At 37.3% G+C, this 15,386-nt stretch overlaps 2 protein-coding genes and 1 long non-coding RNA gene across 6 annotated transcripts; all 3 read left to right on the top strand.

The window, feature by feature from the left end:
• The first annotated feature begins 2,188 nt into the window (after window positions 1-2,188).
• LOC104805932 (myrosinase-binding protein 2-like) lies at window positions 2,189-4,800 on the top strand. Its single transcript, XM_010530649.1, has 6 exons — window positions 2,189-2,209; window positions 2,381-2,649; window positions 2,791-3,216; window positions 3,302-3,736; window positions 3,834-4,259; window positions 4,345-4,800. Exons 2-6 carry the CDS (start codon window positions 2,407-2,409, stop codon window positions 4,600-4,602), a joined length of 1,788 nt encoding a protein of 595 aa, XP_010528951.1. The 5' UTR covers window positions 2,189-2,209; window positions 2,381-2,406; the 3' UTR covers window positions 4,603-4,800.
• Window positions 4,801-5,935: 1,135 nt separating this feature from the next.
• LOC104805931 lies at window positions 5,936-7,638 on the top strand. Of its 4 annotated transcripts, none has more exons than XR_770577.1 (4): window positions 5,936-6,346; window positions 6,413-6,703; window positions 7,113-7,207; window positions 7,336-7,638. It is a non-coding gene; the product is annotated as an uncharacterized LOC104805931 (long non-coding RNA). The 4 variants fall into 4 exon arrangements; XR_770575.2 differs by having other exon boundaries at window positions 5,937-6,346; window positions 6,465-6,703; window positions 7,123-7,207; XR_770574.2 differs by having other exon boundaries at window positions 5,937-6,346; window positions 6,465-6,703.
• A 2,153-nt stretch (window positions 7,639-9,791) lies between these two features.
• LOC104806015 (jacalin-related lectin 4-like) lies at window positions 9,792-14,890 on the top strand. Its single transcript, XM_010530733.2, has 10 exons — window positions 9,792-9,890; window positions 10,835-11,032; window positions 11,215-11,697; window positions 11,817-12,071; window positions 12,144-12,169; window positions 12,210-12,348; window positions 12,724-13,206; window positions 13,326-13,772; window positions 13,866-14,300; window positions 14,403-14,890. The coding sequence occupies exons 2-10, from the start codon at window positions 10,880-10,882 to the stop codon at window positions 14,673-14,675; spliced, it is 2,694 nt and encodes an 897-aa protein (XP_010529035.1). The 5' UTR covers window positions 9,792-9,890; window positions 10,835-10,879; the 3' UTR covers window positions 14,676-14,890.
• Window positions 14,891-15,386: the final 496 nt, after the last annotated feature.

The following is a 15,386-nucleotide window of genomic DNA, read 5'->3' as shown; positions in this document are numbered from 1 at the left end:
GGCGGATACATATATAACAAAACATTTCATGACATATTTCCGCGTATTAATGTCGAAAGTGACTGAAAGGGATTTGATGGCTTTTTTTTCCTTCGACTAATTCGTGTAAATAGTTAAATTACGCAATCTAGGCAGAAAATATTAGCGAATAAAGTCGGTTAGGTCCGGTTTAATATTTGGTCTTGCTAGGTTTATTTTAGGTTAAATGGGTGAAAAAATCGATATTGTATACCACCTCCTTCATTTGATGACTCTTCGGACTCATTTTTCAAATTATGTCTTCATTTATCTCTTTCTGGTTGATTTCTTCATATACAATCATGATTATCGTTGTCTTTATGGTTTTATTAGTCGTTTAAAACATGTTTCATTTTTTTTTCTTTATTAAGAAGTTATTAAATCAACACTAACAAGGTGTTTGATCTTTAGAAATTAAAAGATAATTTATGGTTTGGATCTAAAATTAAAACATCACTTTTAAAGATATGTAATATCTATAGTTCATCTTGCTTTTTTTTAAAGTATTTTTTGCTCTTAAATTTTATTTCCATTTGTATTATATTTTCACATTTATTGTTTTTGGAAGTTCTTATAAATGGTTAAACTGTCAATATCAAAATTAGATAAAACAAATTGCATATTTCTTTTCCCGTGAAATTATCAAATGATTTCATCTTTAGAAATTAAAAGATAATGGTCAAATTTTAAATAGTTGGATCTAAAATATAAAATATGATGTTAAAATAATATTGAGACCTATTGAAAACGTTTTTGTCCTTGGAATCCTGTTTTCATCAATGAAGACGACTAAGAAGAAAATAATATAGAAGAGCAAAATTAGATTGATGGTATGTATATATTACTATATTTTCATATATGATATCTATCGTATTAATTTCACATTATTTATATATTTATAAGCATACTTTTATACATTTTATACTTCAACATTGATGTTTTTCGAGGAAATTGAGCCATGACAAATGAACGTGGAAGAAACCCGAAACACTTAGAGCAAATCATTCAGAGAGCTCGATCATCTATAGATAACTGAATTCTGAGTAAATAACTCAGAGAGCACGACACGGTTGGCCTATCGTGCTCCTCTTATCATGCTTGCAGAAGTGCAAGTCTTTGTCCAACTTTCGCGAGCGGCATCATCATGCTTTTCTTGTCGACGATCGATCATATAGTCAGTTGATGATGTGTATATAGACGCTCATATAACAAATATCGTCATCATCGTGGTACTAGGGTTGGTTAATTTATCTAGGGTTGAGGATCTTTAGCTTCGGAGTGATAATGGTGGACGGCGAGGTGACGAAAATGGCGACGGCGGAGAGCCTAATATATACAATACCTATTTTTTTTTTTTTTTGAGTTTTTTCCTTGCGGCCGTTGCCGTTTAAACTTGGGAAGTTTACATAGACTATCAGATGCCTTGTTACACATGAATTAGGATGAGCTATCTCCCTTTAAGATTTTTCAAATCAGAACCATCTTGTATATCCTGTTTTGTATACATACATACATACATACATACATACATACATACATACATACATACATACATACATACATACATACATACATACATACATACATACATACATACATACATACATACATACATACATACATACATACATACATACATACATACATACATACATACATACATACATACATACATACATACATACATACATACATACATACATACATACATACATACATACATACATACATACATACATACATACATACATACATACATACATACATACATACATACATACATACATACATACATACATACATACATACATACATACATACATACATACATACATACATACATACATACATACATACATACATACATACATACATACATACATACATACATACATACATACATACATACATACATACATACATACATACATACATACATACATACATACATACATACATACATACATACATACATCGAAAACATTGAACAAAGACGTGTTGGATGTCACTGGACACTGGGGCAATGATTGTAAGTGAAAGAACAAATTAAAGAGATTAGCCAAATCTACACCGAAACATTGAACAAAGAAGATAATACGAAAAAGAGTTCACACCAAAAGGCCTATAAATATACATTCCAATACGACCTTTCCCTCACTCGTCATCAAACGTAGAGCTCACAAACCCACAGGTCACTCACTCGGTTCTTTAACTAATAAATTATATATCCAAATTTTCTTTATATGATCCTGTTTATATATTTTCTTTACTCTCTCAGTTCTGTAACGTGTCGTAATTGGAACAGTGTATTGGTTTGGCGACAAACCGTTGTTGTTACATTGTGTTCTCCTTTGGTTTTCAGAAGATTGTTCAAATCGACCGGCGACAATGTCTCAAAAATTGCCAATCGTGGACGTCACGCCTACTGTGGAACCATGTGCTGGTCAGATCAGGTTACCGGTCGTCGGTGGTAATGGAGGAGGCGCATGGGACTTTTGCGGCTCCGACCGTATAACCAAAGTATATGTCGGGAAAGGTCACTCTTGTATTGGTTATATCAAGATCGAGGGCACGCTGGATGGCAAATTCCAAACACAAGAGCATGGTCAGATGGTAGATACACCAATAGAGGTACTGTTCCACTTCGGGCGCTTTTGTATATGGCTATCATTTTCCACGATTAGTTCTTGAAATGTTTTCTTGAATTGCTAACGAGGCATTTCCAATATTTTGTTTTTGTTTTTTTTTATTTAAAATTGAAAATCGTCGCAGTTTGCGGTTGGTCCTGATGAATACATCGTAGCGGTGGAGGGAACCACTAACTACGTCGATCGATATAAAACCACTCTCGTCACTTCGCTCACCTTCAAAACATCGACCGGAAGATCCTCACCGACTTTTGGATCTGTGTCTGGTAAAAAGTTTGTAATTCAAGACAAAGGTCGTGAGCTTGCTGGGTTCCACGGACAGGCTGGTGAGGCTATTGATGCTCTTGGAGGCTATTCCGCCGTCGCCTCGAAACTGCCTATCCATGGTGGTATTGGAGGAGGGTTATGGGATCTTGGTGCTCTCGTCAATGTAAGGAAGGTGTCTGTTGGAAATGGTCACTCTTGTATCGGTTACATCAAGTTCGAGTACGAAGAGAATGGAGGAACCAAAACCAATGAGCGTGGATCCATAGTAGATGAACCACAAGAGGTACGTACTTTTGTCATTTATATATGTATATTTGAAAACTAATTTCTATCATGATTATCTTTTGATCACACACGTTTTGTCGCAGTTTGCGCTCGATCCGAACGAATACATCATATCTGTGGAGGGAACCACCGGCTATACCAATCGATACAAAACCCATCTTGTCACGTCGCTTATGTTCAAGACATCAGCCGGGAGAACCTCACCAAGGTTTGGATTCGACAGGGGGGACAAATTCGTAATCGAAGACAAAGGCCGCATGATTGTTGGGTTCCATGGACTGTCTGGTGAAGCTATAGATGCTCTTGGAGCTCGTTCCTCGATCATGGCTTCCCCTATCAAGTGGCCAGTCGCAGGTGGTAATGGAGGAGACGTGTGGGATGATGGTGTCTATGACCGTGTAAGGAAAGTGCATGTCGGAAATGGTCGATCTTGTATCGGCCATATCAAGTTTGAGTACGAGAAGGATGGAAAAATCGAAATACGTGAGCATGGATGGATAGAAGCTCCACCAGTGGAGGTACTTTAGTACTTAAACTTTCGTATATACATTTTCTACGGTTTCGTTCTTCATATGCATTTTCTCGTTTATTTATATATTTGAAAAATTATTGCAGTTTGCCCTTAATCCTAACGAATACATCATATCGGTGGAGGGAACGACCAACCACGTCCCGCTGTATAAAACCACTATCGTGACATCACTCTCCTTCAAAACATCAACGGGAAGAACCTCCCCGACTTATGGATTTGTGACTGGTGAGAAATTTGTGCTCGAGGACAGAGGTCGGGAGATTGTAGGATTCCACGGACAGGCAGGTGAGGCGATCGATGCCATCGGAATTCATTCCTCGATCGTTTCGAAATTGCCAATCCAAGGAGGTAAGAATGGGAGTGCATGGGATGATGGGGCTTTTGACGGTGTCACCAGAGTGTTTGTTGGAGATGCCGACTCTTTCATAGGTTACATAAAGTTCGAATACACCAAGAATGGTAATGACGTGACATATGAACATGGAACTAAACCAACCAAAACTCACCAGGTGCGCTCTTTTTGTTTTGTATGGTTTTATTGTTTTACACAAGCGATCTTGTATTCTATGTTGAAAAAATTGTATATATACGCAGTTTGAGCTTGATCCTTACGAGTACATCACATCGGTGGAAGGAACCCACAACTATGTCGATTTGTTCAAGACAAATGTCATAACATCGCTTGTCTTCAAAACATCCCGAGGAAGAACCTCCCAAACGTTTGGAGCTGCGGTTGGTACAAAATTCGTACTGGAGGACAATGGTCGCGAGATTGTTGGGTTCCATGGACGGGCTGGTGTCGCTGTCGATGCTCTCGGAGCTTACGCCTTTCTCGGTACCAATCCCGTGTGATGATCTATGCATCATCATCGCTTCTTCTCTGAAGGAAAGCCGTAGATTCATAAAAATGTTGGAGTCGAATAAAACAAAACAAAAGCTTCTCTTGTGTGTAATATAAAAGCTGTACGTGTGAAGTGTACTGTTCCTTGATATTTCGGTCTGTTGTGTTTTTTTTTTCTCTCATGTCTGTAATATTTGTCTGTTTGAATAAAGCTTTCCTTACTGGTTGCTCCTTGTGTTTCATCAAAAGATCCTTTCGTCTTTGTTTGGTTTTGCTTTTGAGTCCGGTCTTGTTAGCCCGATCATACTCTAACCTAAAACATCACAAAGTCAGCCTTGTACCACGTGAATTCAATTCAACGATGAAAGCTGGCTGATAGCAATCTTTTGGACGTACGTATGAATGCATGCATGCATAGACAATCGTAGAAAACGACAATAGACGCTGTTTCATAATCCTGTTATTTTGGATATAAAATTATTTAAAAATGCATATTTTACGAAAATTTTTCTTTAACCAGAAGTATATATACCGTATATATCTTTTTGTAGTTACCTCATATAATAAGCAAAGCATGATGTATCAAGGGGTCTCTGTAAACTAACACCACTTGGCATAGTTGCAATTTCAAAAACCAGTAATATCGATCGATCCACCGACCAAAACATATGGTATAATTAATATGAATTTAAGTTACGGAAATCCGCAATCTTTGGAAAGATACATATGGCCTCAATTATGTGTCTGAATGCATTTATTTTACCTTCATAAGATATAAAATTATAATGATATTTTAATATTAAAACATCAAACTTGAGTATATAAAAGAAATTATGTATAAATATATTCGATAAAAATTAAATTAAGTATTATTATTTTTTTGTATATTTTATAAATTTGTGCCGAGTTGGTTTGCTAGGTTCGTTTTCAAACAAATTTTAAAAAATACGGGCTCGATTCGATTCGCAACGAATTGAAAACGAGCCAGCCCGCTTGATGAGTTTGTTTTGACGTCCTAATAACACTTACCAAGTTGCAATTAAAAAACCTAAACCATGGGTCGATCGACTGACCAAAACATATGATCTAATTAATATGAATTTAGGTTACAAAGATCCGCAATCTTTGGAAAGGCCTCGGCTGTGTCTGAATGCATTTATTTTACCTTCATAAAGATAGGATATCGTACTGAATGGACTTTTTATAACTGTTCTATCGTCAACTATGTTGGGTCGTGAGGCCCAATAGTTTGTTGGGCCCAAATTAGAAGGCCCATCAATCAAAGCCGTAATGAGCAGACTGCCACCGCCTTTATTTCACTTTTATATCCCTACCCTTGGAAATTCGAAATATTTCAGGGGTGAGAAAAGTATGCTTCCTCCGGCCCCGGTTTGCTCCACCGGAAAGATTCCGATAGTCATTGAGGACCTCCTCCATCGCCGGTGGTTCGTCGCCGTCCTTGCCATCTTTCCCCATCACAATCAGCACCTACAGGAAAACGCTAAAAGCCGAAGCCTTTCTCTTCTTTGGTTTTTTTCGCTATTCCTTTTTTCCCCTGTCCTGTTCTCGCTGTGCGGGCCCCACTTACAAGCCCTAATCCTTTTCCCGGCCAAAAACGGCGGCGCTAGAGACGGCGATGGCGAAAACGGCGGAACAAACATAATCACGAAGTATCACATATCAAATTCCGGCATCAACGAGACGGAACTCCTGCGTCTCTTCTCGTCTATGCCTTGTCGCAACTTGGTTTCTCAGGTAACTTCACTCGATCACATATCAAATTCCGCAAAGCTTGAAATGTTGTAAATTTCGCGAATATAGATATTGTAGGGTATATTTTGACTAATCGCTTGAAGATTTGGAGTGGATGCAGAACGACCACGTCACATCTCTGTGCCAGTTGTTGACTTATGATTTCTCTTCGCAATTTCAATGAGAAAATCAGAGAAAGTTAACATTCGACGGGAAACGAAAGAGGCAAAGGGAGAAGGTAACGGGTGCTTCTCTTTGTCTCTTGATCTCCAACAATTCAAGAAACTCCGCCATATTGATAGCTTTCACAGATTCAAGAGGCAAAGGATGGGAGACAAATGATTTTGTTGTTGCGAAGAGGTAATGTTCGCTATATTGAACTGTTTCTAATTAACAGATTTGACACAATCTGCTCATGAAATGCATTCAAGTACTGAGATCCGGTGCCCTGTTTCTGCACTTGTAACCTGAACTAAGGGAAGAAGCTAGTCTATCTTGCTTAACATCAACTAAAGAACAGTTTTTTTCTGTCACTTTAAGTCAGCCTAACGGCTCTGTATCTCACACCAATGGGAGTCAGCCAGATATCTGCCCTATCTGGATAGGAATAATGGGTTTTTTTTTATTATTACTGTATGGTTTGCTACTTTGCTCATTTTGTAGATTCTTTTGGCAGACTCTAAACCATATTGGTCTCCGCATTGTGCTAGATGTTCTTGATGTGGAGTAGTCTGTTTGGTTGACTTTACTGACAAATGCATTCCCTTAGATTGTTCCAGGATGACCCATGATGGTTTTATTGAAAACAGTAGACGCTGCCGGCGAGCATTTTATGATGCATGATGATGATCTCTTAATTATAAGGTGCTCTCATTCTCCACTCTCTTCCTCTTTAGACAACGCGGAAACCTTCTCCTTTCCTTTCTTCATCCTGTCAGCATTTTTTTGTCTTTGTTAATTCTCGTTGTCTGATCATGTGCTGATACTATCAGGTTGATGGGTTCCGGTTAGACCTCATGGGTCATCAAATGAAATCTACCATGGTAAACAGCTTTGGTGTCCCTCTCTATTTAAGATTTACATGCTTCTCGTAATATGCTCAAGGGAGAAGGCGTGGTGATTTCTATAGAATGTCCCCGTGATAATAGTTTAAATTTTCATCAAGATCATTCTCAAAAGTTTGTTTGTCTTAAAGATTTCTATAAAATGCCTCGATGAAAACAGCTTTGATGGCTCAAGTATTTACTTGTAGGTCTTGGTTCATGATCAAAGATACGTGCTTTTAGGACACTGTTTCTCTTGTCTGTAGTCATATTATTTGGGTGTGCTAAACATTCGTCTGATGTGGCGAAGTTCCTGGTGCTTCGGGTTTTATTAGAATTGAATATTCTCGTATTTAGGGTGTCAAACGAGTCGACTCAGATCGTTTGAGGTTCGGCTCGTTTGGCTCGCATCGTTTTGGGTTCAGCTCGTTAGGCTCGTTTTCTAACGAGTAAGAAAAATCTCGATTCAGATCTCTCGTCAGTTTTCCGATCTGAATGAATCAGTTCGGTGAGCCAAAGGTATATAATATTTTTTATTTATATATATTCCAAATTTAACTATTAATTTAAATAAATACATAAAAAATTAATAAAACTCCAATATCATAAACTACATGTAAAAAAATATTGGTTGAGTTTTCAAAAGATAAAAAATAATCTAACTTCAATAAAAAAATAATTTAAATAGATTTATAACAACAAAATATATTTTAATAACATTTTCATATTTATACTTTAATTTTTATTTAATATTTGTAATTATCACCATCATAATAATTAGGATATTTATAATATCATATGAATGATATGGAAAAAATATAAAATTATATTAGAGTTTTTTTATATACATTTTTTTTTTAAATTAGCTCGTTAAGCAATTCGCCAGTTCGCCGAGCCACGTTCATTGAAAACGTGTTCAATGAGTCTATCTCGTTAGGTTCGTTTTTTAATAAACTGAAAAAATTATGGCTCAAATCGTTCGTTTTTTGGTGAGCCACGAGTTGGCTCAAATCGCTCGTTTTCTGGCGAGCCACGAATCGGCTCGCGAGTCGAGTTCGTTTTGACATTCTACTCATATTACGGGATTAATATATTTTACCAAAAAATAATAATAAAGCTTTAGGCTGCAGTAAAAACGGAGTCTTAGTCATTATATATTTACATTTTTATGTTATTACATAAAAGTGTTTTTTTTTTTTGTAAATTTTTATCGGAAATTTGTTTTATCAAATTTTATTTCATCACTCCTTACTTCTGAGGTAAGATAGAGAGTTTGGAATCTCTGCAACCGATAAGAGGAAAGGAGAAGTGGTTGCATCGTGTATTTACTATTTAGTAAAAGAAAAAGTAAAAAGCTTTTCATAAAGTAATCATGTCCACGCATCTTTACATAAAAGGGGACTTTGGACTCCATTATCGTTCGGATATACGACTTTTTTAAATGTTTAATTGAATATGCGTATTCTTCGTAATATACGTAGAACTCAATTTCAGTAAGGAAAAAAATGGTGTAAATTTATAAAAAAAACGATAAAAACAAAAATAAAAATGGCATAGGTCATCATGCTGTTCTCTAATTGTTATCAAAAGCAAGTACAAAAAAAAATCAAACAAAATCGCAAATATGTGAATTCTCCTTATTTATTAACGTCTCTTTACAAATTATGAGAAAATAATACATAAGTTATAATTTTTTTGATAAATCATGTTTTTTTTCCTAATGCATAAATCCTTTGTAAATCTTATTTTTTTTAAATATCGGATTTTCGGACCGGTTCGACTCGAGTCCGAAGTCCGATTCAAGTCCGGTCCGAAAGTCCGATTCAAGTACGGTCCGAAAATCCGATTTTTTCGGACAAAAAAATTTAGGTACAAAATCCGCTAATTTTTAGGCTGGACCGGACCGGACTTCTGGTCTCGGACGGACTTCGGGTCTCGGACCTAAATTGACACCCAAGGATAGCATCTAAATCGACACGACATTTGAAAATTGAAACCGTTACATCTTATTTAACACGTGATCCAAATGCTATCCAAGTTTGGTACTCCTCTTTTTCAGCATTTCAGTAATTTTCTGATTACTTTTACAAACACATACACATATATTTAGATACATACATACATATATGCATTTATATATATATACATGTATAGAACTAGAGAAATGTTATTAATATTTTTAAATTTTATATGTTCACATGAAATTTTGAAAAATATTTATAACTCATAAGAAAAATAAGAGTTTTTGTTATTGTTTTTTTTTTTGGAAAAATTTGAGAGTTCATATGGGATGTTTTAAAAAACAACATTTTTATAAATAATGGTAGGGAATATTTACATTGCAGATGTGATGGACAAATAGTGGTAAAGTAAAAGAGTAATAACAAGATAAGAAAGCATGAGGGTCAATAAATATCCTTTGTATCCTCCAACCAAATGGCTCACTCGCCATCCCCATCATCATTATCATCTCTCTCTCTCTCTCTCTGCAAATCCTAACTCAGGTACTCTCTCTCTCTCTCTCTCTCTCTCTCTCTCTCTCTTGTATCTTCGTAATTTTTTTTTTTTGTAAATTAAAGACATCAAAGTTCGAGTCTTTAGGCTTCACAGTTGAAATTCTCTGCAAATCGATCTATCACCGGAGAGATCGGTTCGGTTCGGTTTAATACGATGTAGATTTCTATTGAAACCCTATATAAAATTTTCTATCCCATATTAATTTCACAAATCAATTAAAATGATATAAACAAATCTATAATTTAATTTAATTATCATGACAAGTATTATGTAGCACGTCGCATATGCGGTGTGATTGCCGGTTTTCTGCATTTACAATACCCATATAAAGTTTCTTCATCTTGCTTCTTCGGCCTTTTGCCCGGCACCTTCAGTTCGCCTTTCGGTTGCAGTAATCTATGTATGTATAGTTGAGTATTCCAAATATAAGGAAATGGATATCCGAAAACACTGGCTGGACCTGTAATTTTTATATTAGATTGGAATTTTTATTTAATAATCAGATAAATATTTATTTTAGATCGTGATAATTTTATTATCTAGAGGTGAGCATTTCAGTTCGGTTTTTCAAAACCGATTAAAACCGAAACAGCTCGAAACAAAAAATTAGTATCATTTTCGAATCGAACCGTCTAAAAATTTCGAATGGTAATTTTTTAGAAAATCGATATTACGAAACTTAATTATCTAAATCGAATATTAACAAACCTGAAAAAAAAATTGTTAAACAAATTTATATATTTTTTTAAAATAAAAATCGAATCCAATAGAAACGAATGTAATTGATTGGTACACATTTTCTAAATATATACAGTACCGAAATCAAACCGAATACCGAGACTTCCGCCTCAAAAATCATTAAGTAAGAACCGGTTGTAATATTATCCAGGTAAATAATTTCTGACTGTGATGCAATTACATGGGATCAAAGTTTTGTGTTGGCCTAGGTTAACTAGAATTTCACCGCGGGAAAAAAATGACGTCATGGGACGACGGGAAACACACGAAGGTGAAGAAAGTGCAAATTACGTATGGTGACGTCATCAATTCCGTTGAGTTCGAATACAACAGTAACGGCAAAACTTTAACGTCACCGAGACGCGGCGGTGTCGGAAGCAAATCCGATGGGGTTAGTGAATATTATTATATTCCCTCATTAAATAATTATCAGTAATTTATTTATTTTATTTTGAATTTCAAATTAGTCTCATGGGTTTTAAAGGGAAACTTAAACAAAATATTATATTTTATTTTAAATAAGCTATATTTTTATTAATTTTTTTGGTGTTTGGGTTGAATCTTGAACTGTAGTTCACGTTGACACCGGACGAGTACATAACGGAAGTGACTGGTTACCACACGACCAGACCGAACGGGCAGGAAGTTATAACGGCGTTAACGTTCAAGACCAATCAAAGAACACTTGGTCCGTACGGAAACAAAACCAGAAACTACTTCTCCGTCAACTCTCCCAAGGACAATCAGATCGTCGGTTTCAATGGAAGCAGCAGCGATGTCCTTCACTCCATCGACGTTCACTTTGGCCCCATAGTCGCCGCCGGAACCGGATCCGGAACGGGACCGGGAGCCGGTGGAGCGGAAAAAGTGGAAGCACAAGGAGGAAAAGGAGGCAATGGATGGGATGACGGAGCGAATCACGACGGTGTGAGGAAGATTGTGGTCGGAGCTGGTCGGAAAGGCATTCACTACGTCAAGTTCGGTTACGACAAGAGTGGACAGCTCGAAGATGCGCCACTCCACGGATCTGCAACTGGAGCATCTTCTCCAACACAGGTATATATATAAACTAACATGAAAAGCTCTCTACTTTTACGTTTAGATGTTTTTATTAACTTGAAATACATAGCACACAACAATTTTGTTATCTTTGTTTCACATTAATCTCTTGACAGTTTGAAATCGACCATCCCGACGAGTATATTATATCGGTCGTGGGCCACCATGACGGTGGCATCATTCAGGGACTTCAATTCAAAACCAACAAGAAGGATTCTCAGGTCTTTGGTTATGCCGACGGTACTAAGTTCACGCTCGAGGTCAAAGACAAGAAGATTGTCGGTTTCCATGGATTCGCTGACACGACTCTCAATTCTCTTGGAGCGTACTTTAGACCCATTTCCTCCTCCTCGTCGTCTTCAATTGATAAAGTGGAACTTTCTCTTGGAGCTTATTTCGCTCCACCGACCACTCCATTGGCTCCACCCAATAACTGAGAACAGCTCAACCCAAGCCTCTCCATGAAAGTGTGCGGTCCGAGTGTGAATAAGCTGTTTCCTTTACTTTAGTTGTGGGAAACACACGAAGGTGAAGAAAGTGCAGATTACGTATGGTGACGTCATCAACTCCGTCGAGTTCGAATACGACGACAACGGCAACGCTCTCAAGTCACAGCGACATGGCAATGTCGGAAATCAATCAGATGGGGTAAGTTTCAGTTATGTTCCGATTTCCACATTCAATTTTTAAATCCTAAATCCTATAACCGTAATCTAATTTTGAAAATGTCATTGCTTAGAACTTAGAAGAAAAGGTTGAGACTTGAGGTAGTTCTTTTGGGTTGAAATTATAGTAACTGGTTGAATGGTCGAATTTTTATTTTTGCAATACAGTAAATTAATAAAGCTTTCCGTTTTAAATTTGTTATAAAAATCTATTATTTTTTTAACAAATTAGATTATTTGTATTTTTTTTTAGTTTGTGCTAAAAGAAACCATATGTTTTTTTTTACATTTGAATTAAAACAAAAATAATTTTACCTTTATTTTTTTTTACTTTGGTTGAAATGTGGGTTTGTTGTAGTTCACGCTGAAACCCGACGAGTACATAACGGACGTCACTGGTTACTACACGACCAGACCGAACGGGCAAGAAGTTATAACGGCGTTAACGTTTACGACCAACAAAGGAACATATGGTTCTTACGGAAAGAAAACCAGAAACTACTTCTCCGTCAACTCTCCCAAGGACAATCAGATCGTCGGTTTCAATGGAAGCAGCAGCGATGTCCTTCACTCCATCGACGTTCACTTTGGCCCCATAGTCGCCGCCGGAACCGGATCCGGAACGGGACCGGGAGCCGGTGGAGCGGAAAAAGTGGAAGCACAAGGAGGAAAAGGAGGCAATGGATGGGATGACGGAGCGAATCACGACGGTGTGAGGAAGATTGTGGTCGGAGCTGGTCGGAAAGGCATTCACTACGTCAAGTTCGGTTACGACAAGAGCGGACAGCTCGAAGATGCGCCACTCCACGGATCTGCAACTGGAGCATCTTCTCCAACACAGGTATATATATAAACTAACATGAAAAGCTCTCTACTTTTACGTTTAGATGTTTTTATTAACTTGAAATACATAGCGCACAACAATTTTGTTATCTTTGTTTCACTTTAATCTCTTGACAGTTTGAAATCGACCATCCCGACGAGTATATTATATCGGTCGTGGGCCACCATGACGGTGGCATCATTCAGGGACTTCAATTCAAAACCAACAAGAAGGATTCTCAGGTCTTTGGTTATGCCGACGGTACTAAGTTCACGCTCGAGGTCAAAGACAAGAAGATTGTCGGTTTCCATGGATTCGCTGACACGACTCTCAATTCTCTTGGAGCGTACTTTAGACCCATTTCCTCCTCCTCGTCGTCTTCAATTGATAAAGTGGAAGCCCAAGGAGGTAAAGGAGGCAATGAATGGGATGATGGATCAAATCACGACGGCGTGAAAAAGATTGTCGTTGGAGTTGGGAGGAAAGGCGTCCACTACGTCAAATTCGATTACAACAAAAGCGGACAGCTCGAGGCTGCACCACTCCATGGCTCTACTAATGGAGCTTCTTCCCCATCTTTTGCAGTACAAAACTTCAAACTTTGACACTTTTGCACCTTTATTGAGTTTGATCCATTTTCGTGATCTCTCTTCCTTTGTGAATTGTGATCTCTGCAGTTTGAGATTGACCATCCCGACGAGTACATCCTGTCAGTTGTGGGTTACTACAATGTTGAAAACATTCAGGGTCTACAATTCAAAACCAACAAGAAAGAATCTCAGGTTTTTGGATACGACGACGGTACTAAGTTCACGCTCGAGGTCAACAACAAGAAGATTGTCGGGTTCCATGGATTTGCCGATAGAACTCTCAATTCTCTCGGAGCTCACTTTGCGCCGACGAGTAGTACCACTCCTTCTGCAGCGAATAAATTGGAAGCCCGAGGCGGTAAAGGCGAAACTGTTTTCGATGATGGAGCTTTCGACGGTGTGAGAAAAGTGTATGTCGGACAAGGTGATTCCAGTGTGGCTTACGTCAAGTTCGAGTATGACAAAGGTGGAAACGTCGAACAACGTGATTACGGGAAGAAGACGATGCTCGGTACAGAAGAGGTAGTAGTTTTCTTCGTCTACCTCTAACATTTTTCTTGATTTGTGTTCTTGATTCGCTTACTAATAAGGCCTTTCTCTTTTTCGGGTCGGAAACGATTGCAGTTCGAGCTCGAGCAGGGCGAGTACATCACGTCGGTGGAGGGATACCACGACAAAATCTTCGGCTATAAAGCCGAGGTTATCACGGCTCTCATTTTCAAGACATCCAAGGGGAGAACCTCTCCACCGTACGGAATCACGGCCGGAACGAAATTCGAACTGGACGGCAAAGGCGGCAAGCTGGTCGGGTTCCACGGAAGCGTAGGAGAAGTTCTTCATTCTCTTGGAGCTTATTTCGCTCCACCGACCACTCCATTGGCTCCACCCAATAACTGAGAACAGCTCAACCCAAGCCTCTCCATGAAAGTGTGCGGTCCGAGTGTGAATAAGCTGTTTCCTTTACTTTAGTTGTGTTGTTTCGTGTCGCCATGTTTGTTCTGTGACTCTGTCTTTGATTATGAAAGGATGTGTCCATGAATAAGGGAGGCTTGGCCAATCTCTATGTATGGTCATATTTAATATATATACAGTTTGAACACAGCTTATCATAACGATTATGGTCAAATAAGAATAAAGAAAACATTAAAAGGGATATAAAAAAAAAAGACACCCTTGAATGAATATTGGAGAAATGTGCTGATCATCATTTTATTTCTCATTATTTAAGATAACCAATTATAGATATGAAATAAAATCTTACCATATTTTATTTATTGAACAAAAATCTCTAAAATAAAAAAAAATTAAGTTTAAAACATTACATAATATTATTATAATCTTCTAATATATTCATCATATTTTTGATACACCAATACACTCTAATAGACCAAAAAAACCACTTGCTTAATAATGAAATTTCGAAAGAAAAAAATCGTTGGATTTAAAACTATAAAAAGCACGACGTAAATTGCGCGTGTTAATGATCAGAGTTTCCAATCGCTAATTCGTGTAACTTATCCCGTAATGAAAAAAATATGTTGAGGATAATTGGATTTGTTATTATTTAAAATAAAAAAATTAGGAAAAATCACAAAATAATACATCAGT

The sequence above is a fragment of the Tarenaya hassleriana genome, unplaced genomic scaffold (genome assembly GCF_000463585.1).
Source record: "Tarenaya hassleriana unplaced genomic scaffold, ASM46358v1 Cleome11, whole genome shotgun sequence".
Lineage (NCBI taxonomy): Eukaryota > Viridiplantae > Streptophyta > Magnoliopsida > Brassicales > Cleomaceae > Tarenaya > Tarenaya hassleriana.
This window is presented reverse-complemented; position numbering and strand designations above follow the sequence as displayed.